Consider the following 17,398-nt stretch of genomic DNA (forward strand, 5'->3'; position numbering starts at 1 on the left):
GCTTCCAATACTTCTTGTATCAGTGAACAACTTTTCACTGGGTGCAGCCTGCATTTTATGGCACAAGGTATTTAAAGACTTCCATATTTTTTTCCTGGATTATAACAGGTAACAAGCATAGTCTGAATTATTTTCTCCTGAACACAGGTGAAATGCATGTGTAACTTCACCACTTTTTCAAAAACCACCAACCAACTCTACTTATCATTTCATAGAAAGTACCTGTTGTCATCAACAAACCTTCATTTCACTTCTTGTTCTTCCTCTGGTCATTTATAATTTATTAAATAATACAACACACACATTCATTAACTTCCCACTGCTCTTTAGAGTCCAAAATCCTTAGTAAGGCTGAAAGACTCTACATGGTCTGCCCCTACCTCCTCTCACTCCTTTCCTGCCACTCTCTCCATCACTCTGTTCTCTAGTGACAGTGGCCGCCATCCACTTGACTGAATGAAGCATTCCTTTTCCTCTGGAGTGTTCACACATGCTCTTATTGACTCTACCTCTTAAATCCCTTCAGCTCTCTCCATTCCATTAAACACAGCAGATGGGAGCCTGAACCGCTGTCCAGAGCTTCCAGTGACATCAGGCTCTTTACCTGGCCCTATATTTGAGTTTTGAACAAGGATGACTTGTTCAAGTTTTTAAGCCTTATTAGCCCTTCATTTTGTTATTTCATGTTACCTCACTTTATATAAAAATATGTCAGAAGTGTCCCTCTCCTTTTCACTTTTTATTTGGCCTCTAGCTCCTAATTCATTTGCTGTGAAATTCATCAAACTCCTTTCCTTATTAGGTACAATGTCCAGTACAAAATAGGTACACAATAAGTGTTTGTCATATGATTCGATTAATAAATTCTATAAGCAATTCTAAAGTTTGAGAGAAGACTCTGAACAGGCTGCTGGAGACAGACCGAGAGGCGGCCTGAGCAGACAGAAAGCACGATGTTTACAAAGCTCCTCAGGAACCACCTTGCCCATGGTGGCTGCTCAACAAAGAATACCAGTTTGTGTGGAAGTGGCAGAGGCTTATATTTGTCTTTTTATTCCTAGTTTTCCTTCACAGGAATTTACCTCTCCACGCAGTCTGAGAGTCTGGAAGTCAAGTTGGACGTGGGAGCATCATGGCCTCCGATAGCATACAGCAGTCCATTCCAGGTCGTGACACCTACTCCCCCTCGCCTTTTTGACATTTGTGCACAGAGTGTCCACTTATTAGTATGAGGATCAAAACATTCTACTGACTTGAGACAAGAACTTCCATCACGACCACCAACTGCATAAAGTCTGTAAAAAAGAACAAACAGAATGATAACTAAGAGACAGTGCTTTTGTTATGCTTAAGACAGAGGTTATTATGGTATTTAACTGGATTTAAGATGACGTCAGTTAGAAGATACACTGTCAATTTATGTGACATTAAGAAAGAAGGTGTGTCACCAATTAAGCAGCACATTATATATCATATATTATTCTGTAAAGACATAAAAAAGATAACAAACTCACATGAAAGCAATGACAACTTTTTCACAGCTGCCATCTGTTTCACATGCTACCATTGACTGTAAAATGCATCGCAATTTTAGAGATGTTAAAATGAGTCTTAGAATAGATAAAATATGGTGTATAAATATACCATGGCGTTTCTTAAATAGCTAAGATAGGACTTGGCGATAAAGGAAAGAAACTAACCTTCTTTGAGCACTTACCACAGGCGAGGCACTTTACATGCATTAATTTAATCATTACAATGACGCTATGACAAACCATTTATATCCCTGTTTCACAGGTGAAGAAACCGGGGCTCGTGGAGATTAAGAGGCTTGCACATGGTCACACAGTAAGAAGCAGAAGAAGGATAAGAGTTATATTAATGTACAGTTGTACAGTCAACTGTCCTCTGGGATATACTTGTAACAGTAAAATATGAGAATAAAACTATAGACTGAAATGTATTGATCTCCTAGGCAATGTTTAGGACATTAACACACTATATTATCTAAAATAAATATGTAAGTCAATTTTTGTAAATCAATTTTAATTCATTCTCAATCAATATACTGCACTAATTTAAAAGTCTTTTTATTCTGAGCTTAAAATATACATAAAATATTTAAAATATTTGAACATCTGAATATTTTTTATTAAGCATAAAAATCTTATATTTGCTGCTTACTTGGGAAGCTCTTTGTAGATATTTTTTCTATCAGTTTTTAAGAAAGAATAACAAATTCAGTTCACTATTTGTACAAAAACACATACATTTTGAATTTATGGATGCCTTTGTTAATGTTTAGTTATTTTTTATTCTCAAGAAATAATACTTCAACTATGTCAAATTTCTGCCCATTAAAACTCTATTTATGATTAAATATACATTATTTAAAAGACAGATTTCATAATTTTAATTCATGAAGTACCTATGCCCCTCAACTGGTTCTTAAGATGACCATATCTTAAACAGCAAAATATGGTTGTAGCAGTATTTTGTTCTAAATTTATACTGTATCAACAGTATGCAATTTGAAATTTATTTGAAACTTTAATCTGTTAAAAATTTTATTTGTTAAAAGTACTTTTTGTGCTACTGTTCTTAACATTAAACTGTCCTCATCTTTAATACTTAGCAAAATAATTATTTAAATATGTATCACAGAATATTAGAAGGTATCAATAACCAGAAGATGTCAATAACTAAAAATACATGTACACACACACACATACTATAATAGGCTTCAAGGCATCCTACCTTCTTGATAGCGAATTCTTCCTTGTGAAAAGTGGTGTAGTACAGTGATTAAGAGCACGAACTCAGAGCCCAACTCTCTGGGTTTGAATCCTGGTTCTACTGCTTATCACTTACTAGCCGTGACTGTGGAAAATTTATTTAATCTCCATCTGCCTGAATTACATCATCCATAAAATCTATAAGCCCTGCCTCACACGATTATTGATGATCAAATTTAAAGTATTTTGAACATTGCCTGACGCATGGTAAACATGGTATAAGTGTTTAAGGGGAAAAAAAAATCTGTCTCCACTGGCCCTCTTTTAGAAAATGGCATTTTAGGAGATGCTAAATGTACAGTGTTCATACTGAGCTAATGTTAAGGGCTAAAATGTATTATTGGTAACACTTCCTGATGAATCATTATCTCATGCAATGGTTCTCAAACTGTATTCGAAGACTAGGACTCTGTGGAGAACTTGAGAAAGTCCCCAAAATGGTTCATTTGAAATTGAAGTTTAAAAAGTAGTTTTCATTTTCAAAAATATCACCTGGCTCAATTAAATGCCATGCAAGATTCAGAACTCAACTTTCTTCCCCAAGACTGTAACTACTACAATAAAAAGAGAGAGATTTTGTCAAATTGAGATAGTATCATACTATATATCTTAAAATAAGATTTAGGTCTTGCCTGACTTCAAAAATTATGATCAAGAATAGAAGTGGTTGGTAGATATTCAGCTTAGAAAAAAAAATTTCTACAAACCTACAAACCACTTGAGCAATTTAACTGAAGAATTTCCTGAGATTCCAATTAAATCGCTCTAGTAGTTAAAATAACTATTTCCATTTTTAGCTTCTTAGAACTGTCAATCAGAATTTTCTTCATACTAGACAACAAAACCAAAACAAGATATAGAAATAATCTTTGTTTTTTAAAACAGATTATTCTTCTACACTGATTTTTATAAGTAAACATTATAACTCAAACATGTGATAAATTTAAAATAAGCTTTTAATAAACTTGAACTTCCATTTGCCTCAAGTATTGAGGTTTTTACAAGATTTCACTTGAAAGAGAGATTCTGTTGCCAAAGTACTTGCAAGCCAGTGGCTTAAAGAAGCCTGAGCAGTTGGAAATCTAAGTAAAGCATCTTTCTGTCAAACATGGTAGGAATGCAACTTAACACTTTGAAATTTTTAAGATAAAACTTATAAAACATCAAAACAGTTCTTCCCTAAAAAAACTACTATGTTTTTCATCAGGAAGCACTGTAAAGTAATTTAAAATAACAAAAACAGCAGTTAATCCAGGCTTTTCATTTTACAGATTAAAAAAAATGAGGCACAGTGAAATGATTTATTCTAAATCACAAAGGACTGGTAGAGAGAAGATACAAAATTAATTTTTTCAATCAATGGCCTATTTTTTAAAAAATTAACAACTTCTATTTTTTCCAGATTCTGGATATGTACCCCAAAATGGAAACTAACAAAATATTTTAAAATATTGTTACTTTATTTTAGAGCAAGCTTAGGAAAACGCTGGTTGATGGATTAACATATCCTCTCCTTGGAGTGATTAAAGCACCACTGCATCTGACTGGCACCAGGATATTCTTCAGCAAGGTTGCACACTTCAGACTTATGTGCTGGGTAGTGTGCTAGGTATCAGGAATAAAAAGTCAGACCAGGTCATGCAGGACCATGATCTGCTATAGGAGATGGACTAGTCAAAGACTACAATAATGGAGTGGTACATGTTGCAGTACAATTATACACAAATTATCTACAGTAAAATTGATGAGGATGGAATGGACAATGAGTGTAGCAGGAATGAAAAGACAAAAGTGGGGATTGGAGAAGGTCTTCTGGAGGTGATTTTTGAGCAAGTTTCAAGGATGCTGAGTTTGCCAGGTAGGAAAGTGGGGGAACAACATTCTAAGACAGATGGTATGGGTTAAAAGACAACAGGAGTGTGAAACAATGTATTTTTCACAAATAGATTAGTTCTCCTGAGGTGTATTAGGCATGGGAAGAGGAGAGAGCAGAGGCTAGAGAGGGAGACAGAGGCAAGATTGTAAAGGAGGCTTCATCAGATAAGCTACTGAAAGCTTTTAAGCAGGGAAGTGACATGGTCCTCTTTGTGTTTTAGGTAGAACACTAGGTGAGTCTCTAAAATGAAGAATGAAAGGGAGAGAGTTCAGGTTAGGGGCAAAGTGACCAGTTTGAGAGATATCCCAATAGACCAGTTACAATCACAATGTAGGACAGACTGTACTCTCAAAATCAACTTACTGTTTAGTAGATAAGTATCCTTAGCTTCTGATACGATTATTAGGTTGTCTCAGAATTATACTCAATACATTGTGCTTCAGGTAGGTTAAAGACTGAAATATTGAATTCTCATTAGAGTGCAAGAAAAGGTAAGAAAGTAAGATACTTCTATGCCCAGAAGTCCAGGGTACTGTAGGTCTGGAAGTCAGGTTTTAGAGAATGCACTTACTCTTTTATCCTCTATTAGAAATAAATATTTCTAGCCAGATACAGTCATTTTTTTCAATATCTATATTCTTTGGTGGCTGACTCTTCTACCAGGAATTAGGAAAGAGATGTAGTGATGGATTTTGAAGTTATTTCTTTAGCTAAAACAAATGAGAGGAGGGGTACTGAGATCAGATGCATTTAAAAAATGGGTTTCTATTTCTCTATCATCACTTGTAAGAGTGCTAAAAAATAACAAAAATATTAGGCCCTGAGGAAACAAGATCTTAGGTCATAAAATATAAAAATATCACCAATATTTTCTCATTTTTCTTTTAATAATCAATAACAATCTTACAAATAATTTTAAACCTGTATTTTAACCTTGATTCTTTCCTCTTTCTGGAAATGATGATAAAGTATTTTAAGTGAGTAAAGCTATGCAACAAACAACTTTTATTTAATAACCACGCAGGGCTTCATTTTTACGGAAGAGTCCTGCAAAAGAAACCATGTAGTCAGCCTCTGAGTTACCAAGAACTATTGGTGGTGGCTCTACCCAAATCTGTTTATTTACAGCAGGCAAGAGGCAAAAAGCACTTCTTTCTAAGTCCATTCCAGTTTTCAGCAGTTTATTGAGATAAAAAGGAAGTAAAAGCAAGAATAAATCAGTAGAAGAGATGGAAGGAATTATTCAGGGAAACACTGAGAGAGAGTACACAACTTCTGAAAGACTGTAAACTTTTAGATTCAACAAAGACTAGTTTTGAGGGGAACTATCTGGGGGATTTTGGGAGTAGGGGTGAAGAGGAGAGCTCTTCATGACATATGAAACACTGAGAGAAAGATGGGGTGAGGGATCATTTGAAGTTCTGCTGTACATTATACATGTAATGACTCCTAAGCATCTTAGAGAGACTATAATAAAGATTTTAATTACTTTTCAAAAACAAAATAAAAAAGACCATATACTTTTAAAGCTACATAAACCACTGGATTTTGACTACATTGAATATTTTTATAAAATTTCGCCACTCAAAATGATAATTAGAAATTTATAATATCTACACATTAGAATGAAAGACTAACTTAATGTTGAGCTATTTATATTTAGAACTAGCATAAAAAGAGACTATCTTAAAGTTTGTTTACATCACTCTGAAAGTATTTCTCTCATGATTTATTTCTATATATCTTTAAGTTGGACAGTAATATCGCTTGATAAATTTTTATTGTGTTTTAACTGGAACTTTAAATATTTCCTTACTTTCCACTGAGCACTGCCACACCTACTGTGCTCCTGGGAGTGGACATAGTGGCAACAAAATTCCACTGGCGAGCCTGAGGGTCCCATCTTTCCACTGTGTTCAGATAGCTCCAGCCATCATGCCCTCCTACTGCATACATAGGACCTTCCAGCACAGCCACACCTACAAGGAGACAGGAGAGAAGCAATGACCTAAAAATCACATCTTAACTGAAATAAAAATACAACGAACTTTTAACATGCAAATTTAACTAAGCAAAAATTTATGATAAAGATACCTGACTTCCTCATAGCTCTTCTCAGTAGGCAAGTGAGTGAGTGAGGAGGAAAAATAACACTGTAGCCCTGGTCTTAAAAGTTTTAGAGGAAGTATTTTGAGGTTCAACAGGACAAAGTTATTTAAAAAAGTATACAAGATGTACAGATTGCCATATTTAAAACACTTCTCAATCATTCGGATTTACAATATATTTGAAAACAGCAATTTTATTCCTTTCCCTCTTTAATTCAAATTCTTGAGATTCTGCTGTAGTTAGATTTGATACCACAATCTATTTGTGTGATTCATCATGAGGCAACCAAGTCATATTCATTTGTTCATTTATTCAACAAATAGCTATCTATTGAGTTTCTACTAAGTGACAGATACTTAATAGAACATAACAGGTAAGGGCTCTACCCTGATGGACCTAATATTTTAGTTGGGAAACAGATGCAAAGTATATTTCAGGTATTTATAAGAAAAAAGGAACAAAATAAAAGGGTAGAGAGAATCAGGGGAGACCTCCCAGATAAAGTGACATCTGAACAAAAACGTGAAAGAAGTTAAGGACTCTAGACAGGAAAGTACCTGGGGGAAGAGGAGGTGAGGTAAAGGAAACAATATGTACAAAGGCCCTGCGGCTTGCTTAGGGTGTCTGTGGTACACAGGACAAGGAGGCCAGTTGAGTGCAGGGTGAGTAAGGGGGAGAGTGTAGGAGATGAGGGAGAAGGTGGAGTCAGATTATGCAGGGTGGTCAGGACTATTATAAGGACTTTGGATTTATTCTAAAAGAGATGGAAAGCCAGCAGAGGGTTTTGAGAAGAGGTGTGACACGATCATAGTCAGATGAGATATAAATATGTATCACTTGAGGGCCAAAATAAAAATTTTGCGACACAAATATATTTATTTTTGTGAAATAATGGCCAGATGAGATATAAATATTCATCATTCATGTAGGACCCAAACCAACATATTATTCCACTTATCTGTGTCTTACCAGTACTGGCTATGGGAGATCTATTTATCTATTTCCAAATATCTATAACATATATCCAATTATACATATATGTGTGTGTATGTGTATATGTGTAATTAATCAAAGGGCTGGAAGAAAGAGCCCTTTGATTAATTACATCTAATTAATGTGATTAAATGTCCATCTAATCCATCTAATCCAATCCTTTAATAGCAGCTTTGAAAAGAAATTTTAGCAGCAGAACTACTTTTTCAAATGAAGTCTGAAGTAATTTCCAAGTATAAAGAGATAAAAGGAGTGTTTCTAAGTAAAACTTTATTTTATAAGTTCAAATTTAAAACAGTATTTATCATAAGGTAAATTAAGAACAAGGCCTGATTTGAATGGCACAAAAATTTGAAATAAAGACTTAAGGAAGATACTTTGAGCTATATGATCATTCTCCCTTGAACTTGGTGCAATTCAGTAAAGTCTTCTGCATGGTACCGAGAACTAATGATAGTATTCCATGCACAATCTAATCTGTGTGAGACATAGCTGGGTCATGGGGATGCTCATTCTATGTACTATGTCTATTATAATTTACATAAAGTTAGAATTGACTTTCTTTTCCCCATAGTAGGGGAAATTCTGCAGTTGCCTCACATTATTGAGCCTGGATTTTATGGTCAACACAAATTTATATGTTTTGTTCATGCTGCTTTTAAGATACATCTTACCATTCCGTACTATGTAATAGTTGATTTTATGGACTCAAGAGTAACGTTTTATAGTTTTCTTTGTTAAATTTCATACAGTTGATTTTAAGCTCCTCTCTCAGTACCTTAGCCCTAACTCTCTGGTTTTATTCCCTTACCTAACTTGAAACTTAAGACCATCTTTCACTGAAACCTAACAGCAACTAGTAGAATCCCTTGTCTCTTTGATCTTTCGCTGTACCCACTACCATACCAATCTTCATGCCTAGATAATTTTTTTTTTTTTGGCTTTTTGGGCAACCTCTACTCTTGTGCTCAGTACTAATAAACTGAGTATAGTATAGAGCAATGCTATCCATACTCAACTATTCCTTCACTGCTACTCACCCATCTTTTAATTCATCTTTTATGATGACCTATCAAGTTCTTTACTACAACTATTTTCAACCTTTTCCAAACTGTGATAAATTAACAATAGAGTCACAAATTCTTCCTTTCCCAGAATGCATGCCTATTTGCAATGTGACTATGTAGGTCCTCCCATCAAGAGGAGGAGTCTATTTCTCTACTTTTTGAATCTGGACTTGCCCATGTGGCTTATTTTGGCCAATGGGATGTTAGCAAACATGATGCAAGCAGAAGCTTGAAAAGTCTTTGTGCATTGGGACTTAGCTTCTCTTGCTGCTTTTGAAACTCTTTGACTGTCAGCATGTCAAGAAGCCTGGGCTAGCTTGAGTGATTAGAGGCATATGGTCCAGTTGCCTCTACTGCCCAGGCTGACAGCCTGTCTACCACTACACATGTGAGTGAGGCCATTCTAGAGCAACTAGCCAACCAACCTGCCCACCCCAGATTCACGAGAAAACCCCGCAGAAATCTTCTAAGACAGCCCATACCAGAAGAACTGCCCAGCTGATGCACAGATCCATGAGCTAAATAAATGGTTGTTGGTCTCAGCCTCTAAGCTCTGGAGTGGTTTGTTATGCAGCAAAATCTGGGTGATACACATACACTCAAGACCCACTTAATTTTATTTTCCTCTCCTTCACTCTCAGTAAACAGTTCTTTGTATTTCATCTATTCTTTCTCCTATGAGGAAAGAGAGGTCACTTGATACAAAAACCCTAAATTCTATTCTATTCATTTCAGAATAAGCATCAGTTCCTTGAGGGTAACAATAGTGTCTTCCTCATCTTTGTACATCTACAGAACAGAGAGCGCGGTACACAGCACATGTTAATCAATGTCTACTCAGTCAATCATTGAATTAAAGAATGAAAAGTCTCTATCATTACATACTCTATGCTACCTCAAAATTTTTCTGGGTTTTATTCATTTCTGCTTAAAAACCAAGAGATAAAGACGAAACACAATAATGCTAAAGATTTTTAAATAAGCATTTCAGTGAGGTCAGATAACACTAATTGTCAACACAGAACACATACATCAAAAGGTGGCTTGTCAGTCCATGCTATACCCCAATTCTTAAATATTCACGTTTTCACTTGTGCTGGTTGCACTTAATACCTTTGTGCACCTGCTTGTTTTCTCTGCTTCTACTTTTCAGATAACAGGCAGCATGTGAAGCAATGCTTGGTGACTGCTGCTGACTGAGCAGCTGCCACAACTGATCTTCTGCCTGGTAAAGAATGTAAAATGCCACGCAAGCCTAGGATATGACATTATGAACAAATCTGCCATTATACTTACCAAGGCCATGCCTATGTGTAGACATAGGAGGCATCACACTCCAAGTTTTTGTTTTGGGGTTGTAGCATTCTACAGTATTCAAAGTTTTCAGTCCATCTCTTCCTCCAACCACATACAGTTTGTCATCTAACACGGCAACACCGAACTGTAGCCTCCTCCCATTCATATTTGCTACAGGAGTCCACATATTTGTACGGAGGTCATACTTTTCAATGCTTGTTGCTCCTTGATAGTAATTGGTAGAAGTGATGCAAATACAAAGCTTACCATGATTGAATATTTTATGAAATTACACATACAGAAGTATAATTCTATTAGCATTGACAATACTACTTCTATTATATTCCAATAAACCCCTGCATGATCTGGTCTCTGCTAATATCTCTGCCCCCATGTCCTACTATTCTCTAGAATGTACACCATACTCTGGTATTAAAAGGTCAAGTGAGAAAGGATTATCTGTCAAAGGAGGCTCAGAAGCAGCAGCCAGAAATGGGAGGAAATCAGGGTGGTTTAGCATGATGGAAGCCAAAGTAAAAAAATGTATAGCTGTTGAGAGGATCAAATAAGATGAAGACTAAAACATACTCCTGGATTTAGCTACATGGAGGTCATGGATGACTTTAGGGGAAGTCCCTTGTTTGAGTGGTTGAGACATGATTGGGAGGTGAGAAAATGGAGACACTGAGCACAGATGATTCTTCTAAGAAGTGTGCCTATAAAAGGAAGGAGAGAAAGAAGAATTACTAGGTGGGTTGAGGGAGGTTTTGTTCTGTTTTGCTTTCAAAATTGGAAAAACTTGAGTTTGCTTAAATGTTAATGGGAAGGATCTAGTAGTGAGGAAAGAAGCTGAAAATACAGGAGTTGAAGGGATGCTCATTCACAGTGTGAGGTTCCTGAGGAGGCAGGAAAGGGCAGTGCCAGGGCACAGGTGAGGGGCTGGCTTTCATAGGAGGAGGGAGGGGATACACACTCTACTGCAACTGGGAAGGGCAAGAGCGTAAGTGTGGATCAAGTGCTTTGGGAACTATGAAAGTGGAAAGTTTAGGGAACAACTATCAGATGGTGTCTACATTTTTTTTAAGAATTAAAAGATCCAAGGAACTCTTTTATTCTCTTTATGAGGTTAGACCAGTGGAGTTAAGGGAAAAAAAAAAGACCCACTCCTTTAAAACAAATTTACCCAACCCTCAGTTATGAAGAGTTCCATCAATATCTACTTTACTTCTCTCTTCCAAGCTTCTAATACAACATGCAATCAGTGACATTCTTATAGGATGACAATCAAGACAAACATTTATTCTAAGGTACTTGTTACAATTAGATCATCAGAGAACTAATGCTATTGACAATCTCCTAAAATTTAGAAATACACACACATACACATGAAATATATTTTTTGTCATATATTATAGCTTTTATTATTTTTATTTACTTTATACAAATTTTAAGTTACTTGGGATAAATACCAAGTCTTTTTCCATCTTCGCATTTTCATAAAATAGACTCCATTATACATAGTAGCTATTCAAAAATATTTTTGAATTTGAATATTCTTTCTTTGTAATTTTTAACTATAATGAGATTTTACTCATACTCTTAGATTATTTTATGTAATGGTATACTTGAATAATCACTCTAAACTTGACCTTCCTTCCTCCAAAAAAAAGGCAATGCTAATCATCTCTCCTCACCAATGAATTTAAAGAATATTTTAAATCTGAATTTTAAGTTATTTCTTTTAGATATGGTTCACTAAGCAGTATCATAGTCTTATGAATGGGGAACTAAAGAGTCTTTTGCTAAATACCAAATATAATTTTTAAAGACATAAGATCTTAAAATATAGTCTAAAACATATATCTTAAAAATATATCCTTAAATAACAAAATCCTAGGAAACTGCAAAATCCTATGTAAAAGTTTGGAACTTCCATAATTTATACTGAAGGACTAATCTTAAAAAAAAGTAAGCACAAATATATTCTGACTTTTTTAGTGGCTATTTAGAACCATTATCGGCTTATTTGCTGATGTCTATACTAAACAGATATACAAAGGGACTAAGAACCCAATAATCTGACTACCATCCAACTAATGCAAATTGCTCTTCATTATGAAGACATTGGGAATAAGATAAGTTAAGGCCTGGGAAGACAGTGTGAATAGGACAGAACCTCAGAGTTCTTGATTATTAAAAAGACTTAGAAATGAAGTGGGTCAAGCCGCAAAGGCAGATTATAGAAAGTCTTGAAAAAGGAATTTACACCTTATGTAGTAAGAAATAGAGATTGCTGGAGTTTTTGAGCAGAGTAATGGCATGCTAACAGAAGAGTTAACATTAGAGTCAAGCAGAGTAGAGTCTTCAGAGTCAAAATGCCTGCTTGAATCTTGATTCCATCACTAGTTGTGTGATCCTGGGAAAGTTAATTAACTTCTCTAAGTCTCAGTACCCTCCTATATCCTCCCCTATAAAAGAGCAATAATACAGAGTTGCTAGGACGATGAAATAAAATAATGTAGGGCAAAGGCTTAGCATAATGTCTGGCACCTATTAACAATATAATGAATGCTATTCCCATAAAACTAACATAATTAAAATTTGTGGGCTGATAGGAGGCTAAATGGAAATAGCAAGACGGCAGTGGAAATTTGGAAGAATAAGAGTCATTTGAAAGAAGCTACTTGGTGACTGTTGGAGTTTAAGTCAGAGAGAGGAAGACAAAGAGAGAGAGAGAGGAAATCTATACTGTTTACTTGGCTACTTAGTAGCCGAGTTCCCTTCCCATGCTTGCAGAATTTTTCACTGTATGTATGAGCTTTGGTGGGAGGCAGGAACAGGAACCTATCTCCCAGAAGACTGAAAAGACAGATATTCCTTCTCTTTGTCCTTGGAATGTTAGGGCCCAGGACTGACCTAAAGCTAGTCAAATGGATGCTTGCACCTAGAATTTAAAATCTAGTGGGGAGGGTATAGCTCACTGGTAAGCACATGCTTAGTATGCACGAGGTCCTGGGTTCAATCCCCAGTACCTCCCCTAAAAATGAGAAAAAAAAATCATTAAAAATAAAAAAGTTTAAAAAAAGTCTAAAGCAAGAATTATAAGGAAGCAGGGACAGTGGATGTAGTCCTATCCATTTTTCAGTAGCCTTCCAAAAAATTCCTTGCCTGCTTAAATGAGTCAGAGTTGAGTCCATTGAAGAGCACTGAATTATGAGCCCAAGTTCTAAAGTCTGAGCAACATGGTCAGAGAAGATCTGGATACACCAAATTTGTGGTGGAAGTTGAACATCAAGCAGATATTTTATACAAGTTGGAAGTATGAGAATAAAATCAAAGTGAGAGAGTATAATTGATAAAGAGACAACAGTTAAAAGTCTTGAAAAACAAAAGGGAAAGAAAGAGGGAAAGAGGAAGCGCTAGTAATGACTACAAAGCCAATCCCAGTTCCTGGCACAAAGTAGATACTTAATTTCCATTTTCAGACTGATTATCTGGATAGTGGACATCTCCAAAAATTTTCTATAACTCTAGTCAGTTATCTTACTTTATATATTTCTGTACCATTTAGTCATCAAACCTATATTTAAAACTTAAGCATCTATACCTACCTAGCACTATGGTATATGCTATATGGGATAATCACTATATCTATATCAATATCTCTGCTTTCATGAACCTGACAGTTAAATAACAATGCAAGATTTTCAGCTAGAGCTGCTATTTTTATATTCCTTAGAGATGTCACATAAAAGAGAAACCTTTAGAAATGATCAGTACATCAAGTGCTTTAGTCATACAAGTAATACAAGAGATGGCAGCGGACAACCTTCATTCACTTGACAAATACTTACTGATGCTGTCTATGTAAAAAATCCTGTTCTAGGCTATGGGAATATATCAGTGAACCAAACAGAATCCTTGCTTTCCTGGAGCTTATTTGGGGGGAAGAGGTAGACAGACTACAAACAAATGTGTTAGATGCTATGAAGAAACAGGAAGCAGAGTAAGGAGAAAGTGGAAAGCAGAAGATTAGAAAGTGATGGGCAAGAGGTTGCTCCTGAATGGTCATGGAAATCCTCTTTGGTAAACTGACATTTGAGAGGTGGTCTGAGTGAAGAATTTCTGCCAGGCATTCTGATATCAGGGTGCAGAGCCTCCCAGTGAGACGGAACAGCTAATGCAATGTCAGATGAACAGGGAGGCCAATGAGGCTGGAACAGAAGGAGGGAGGGGAGAAGTAGAATGAGCTGAGACCAGAGAGGTAGCCAGAAGTCAGAAGTATTGTCAGGGGACAGCAGACTATTAGGACCAGCAATTCAGAGGAAGTAGATACATTATACTTAGAAATAATACATACACAAAAGCTTCTAGCACAATACCTGACACTGAGTAGGCACTGTGTATGGTGTCTGTCGCTGTTACTGTTACTCTGGGTAACAACTACTGCAAGAAGGGCACAAAGAATTCTCAGATACTCTTGAGCCAGATTTCCCCAGCCTGTATCTTTTACATTTGCTTTCTATGCATGTGTATATGTATGTAGGAGGTTTTTCTGAGCTGTTTAACAGTCAGTTGCAGAAATGATGCCCTTGTACCCGTAAATACTGTGGTGTATCTTCTTCAAAACAAGAAATCCTCTCACAAAACCATAATATAACCATCAAAATCTGGAAATCAACATTTATACTATACTGCTATCTAATCTACAGGCCTTGTTTGGATTCTGTCATTTGTCCCAACTATGTCCTTAACAGCAGAAGACAATCTAAGATGATGTTTTATAATAGCTGTCATGCCTCCTTAGTCTCTTTAATCTGAGACAATTCCCCAGTCTCTTTTGCATTTCTTGATATTAACATTTTGGAATACTTCACACAAGTTCTTTTGAAGGATGTCTCTCAACGTGAATTGGTCTTTTCCTCATGGTGAAGTCTGGATTATACACTTTTGGCAAGAACACCACAGATGTGCAGCTGAGTTCTCAGGGCATCATAAGAAGCACAGGCTGCTGATTAGTCTCATTACTGACGACACGAACTTTGATTATTTAGTTAAGGTGCTGTGTGCCAGATCTCTCCACTGTAAAGATACCATTTTATGTTTTGTAACTAATAAACAAGCAGCTGGGAGATAATTTGAGACTAAAAATCCTGTCCTCAAACTTTTACCTACCAGCCTTAACATCCGTTGATGATTCTTGACTGAATTGGTTATTAATATGGTGACTGCCAAATGATGATTTTTCTAATCCCATCCTTGCTTCTATGTTTTAATCAGTTAGCATTCCCCTATTTATAATCTTTTATTATCATTCTTTACTTTGATGCTGAAATTATCTCTGGTTTGGACAGTGGGAGCCCCTACACACTGTCTCCTGTGTCTCTTGACCTGTCTCCATCATTCTTTGAGCGCTACCTTACTTTCTGGAATAACATGATGTTCTAGGCTTATCTGGTACTTTTCCGACCCCAGTGCTAGAACCAGCTGCTTCTCCCAGGAGCTCTCTGGCCATATTTATTACTAATTTATATTCATTTTTTCCTGTTCCTTCAAATAAAAGATTACTTAATACCTTTTGTTGAATCCATTCCTCCAACTGCAAACAATGTACCGACAGTTGACTTCCTAGGTTTTGTCCGAGGACTCTGTAACATGGGCCGTCTCTCTGGTAATAAGTGATACTTCATTGCTTCCATAATGAGCTTCTGACATTCTATATCATCTCGAAAAAGTGCATTATTTTCCATGTCTGCCAAGAACTAGAAAAGAATAGTGAGCATATATACTGAATGACCGTGAAAATTGTAAGGTTAAAAGAATAAGCTAGTCCCAAATGGAAATGATCTCCTTTAAAAATATCCAAGTCTGGACATCTATTTTTAACTAAAAAAAAAATGCAACATTTACATTTTACATTTCAAAACAAAAACTGAGGAAGGTAAGTGGTACTTTAAGATCTTAATAGTGCTTATCTCTCGGTAGTGGGGAAATGGCTTTTTCAATAACCTTTTCTTAGTACTTTTCTATATTTTCCAAAGTAAATGATTTTCCTTTTAAAATTAGAAATAGTTTTAACTGAAGAATAATTATAAGTAGGAGTTGACTAATTAGACTGCATTTATCTGACCTCTCTAAACAATGTTCAGCCAGCAACAACAGCAAAAACAAAACTTCCCAATTTTTTGAAGGGCAAAGAACTTCAAATGGTGATTATTCTAAAAGAATTAAAATCCTTGTGCTTCACTGAATTCTATTTTTTTACTTATGTAATTTTATATAAATTTGTAAATATAATTACAACTGCCTTTTAAAAATGTATTTCTTTTCCTTTTGTGCTTGATTCTCCATTCCCCTATCTCTTTATTGCCTTATTTCTTTTATTAAGGCTATTGATCCATGTGAAACTAATTTTTAAAAAGAGTATGAGTTGAGGAATATTTTTTTCTTCTTCCAGATGGATAGCTTGTTCTGTACCAGGGCCATTTACTAAATAATTTCCTCCATGTCCAACTGAATTGAACCTTGGTCATAACTAGATCTCTAGATGTCTGAGATCCCTTTTTCTGGGGGGGTGGTGCGGATTCTCTACTCTGTTCCATTAGTCTATTTGTCTTTTTCTTTTCTAATACTATGTTTTATTACAGTGTCTTTATAGCATATTCTGTTTTTATGATATAAATCTACCCTCACTGTTTATTTTCATAGTTTTCTTGGCTATTTTTGAGATTTTACTTTTCACATAAAGTAAAGATTAATTTATCTAATTCCCCTTCACCATCTTGATCCTGTTGGAATTCTAACACATTAGAACTACATTAAACTTATTTATTATTTTGGGAAAATTTACATTTTTATGATTTAAGTCTTTCTGTTCAAGAAGCTTTTCTATTTGTTTATAGCTTTCTTTATATAGGTATCTGCCTTTCTTTTATTAAATATATTTGTACAAATTTTATTATTTTTGTTGTTATTGGGAGTGGATTTTTGAATTTCCATTTTGCATATATTTTGCTGGAGGAGAGAAAACTCTACTGATTATTGTACACTTCTATTATAACCTACTACTATACCACATTCCTTTATAAAACTCTAGCTATTAGGCACCCAATCATAATAATCACCAAACAGGGATAGTTACATCTTTTTCTAATGTATGTGCCAATTATTTCATTTTTATTTTATCATTGCAATTGCTAAATCTTCAAAGCAATGTTAAATAATCAGGTGATATCAAATATCCATTTTTCTGTTTTAAACTG

At 35.4% G+C, this 17,398-nt stretch overlaps 1 protein-coding gene across 4 annotated transcripts in view; it reads right to left on the reverse strand.

Moving 5' to 3' along the window:
• KLHL5 (kelch like family member 5) overlaps positions 1-17,398 on the reverse strand; it is an 85,078-nt gene that overhangs the window by 20,356 nt on the left and 47,324 nt on the right. For all 4 annotated transcript variants that reach the window (XM_074349105.1, XM_010962669.3, XM_010962668.3 and 1 more), the window contains 4 exons: positions 15,712-15,898; positions 10,137-10,361; positions 6,488-6,650; positions 1,083-1,295 (listed from right to left, as the gene is read on the reverse strand). In XM_074349105.1, the coding sequence (XP_074205206.1) occupies positions 1,083-1,295; positions 6,488-6,650; positions 10,137-10,361; positions 15,712-15,898 (788 nt within the window). The remainder of the gene's footprint in view (positions 1-1,082; positions 1,296-6,487; positions 6,651-10,136; positions 10,362-15,711; positions 15,899-17,398) is intronic.

Source organism: Camelus bactrianus, chromosome 2 (assembly GCF_048773025.1).
Source record: "Camelus bactrianus isolate YW-2024 breed Bactrian camel chromosome 2, ASM4877302v1, whole genome shotgun sequence".
NCBI classification, from domain to species: Eukaryota; Metazoa; Chordata; class Mammalia; order Artiodactyla; family Camelidae; genus Camelus; species Camelus bactrianus.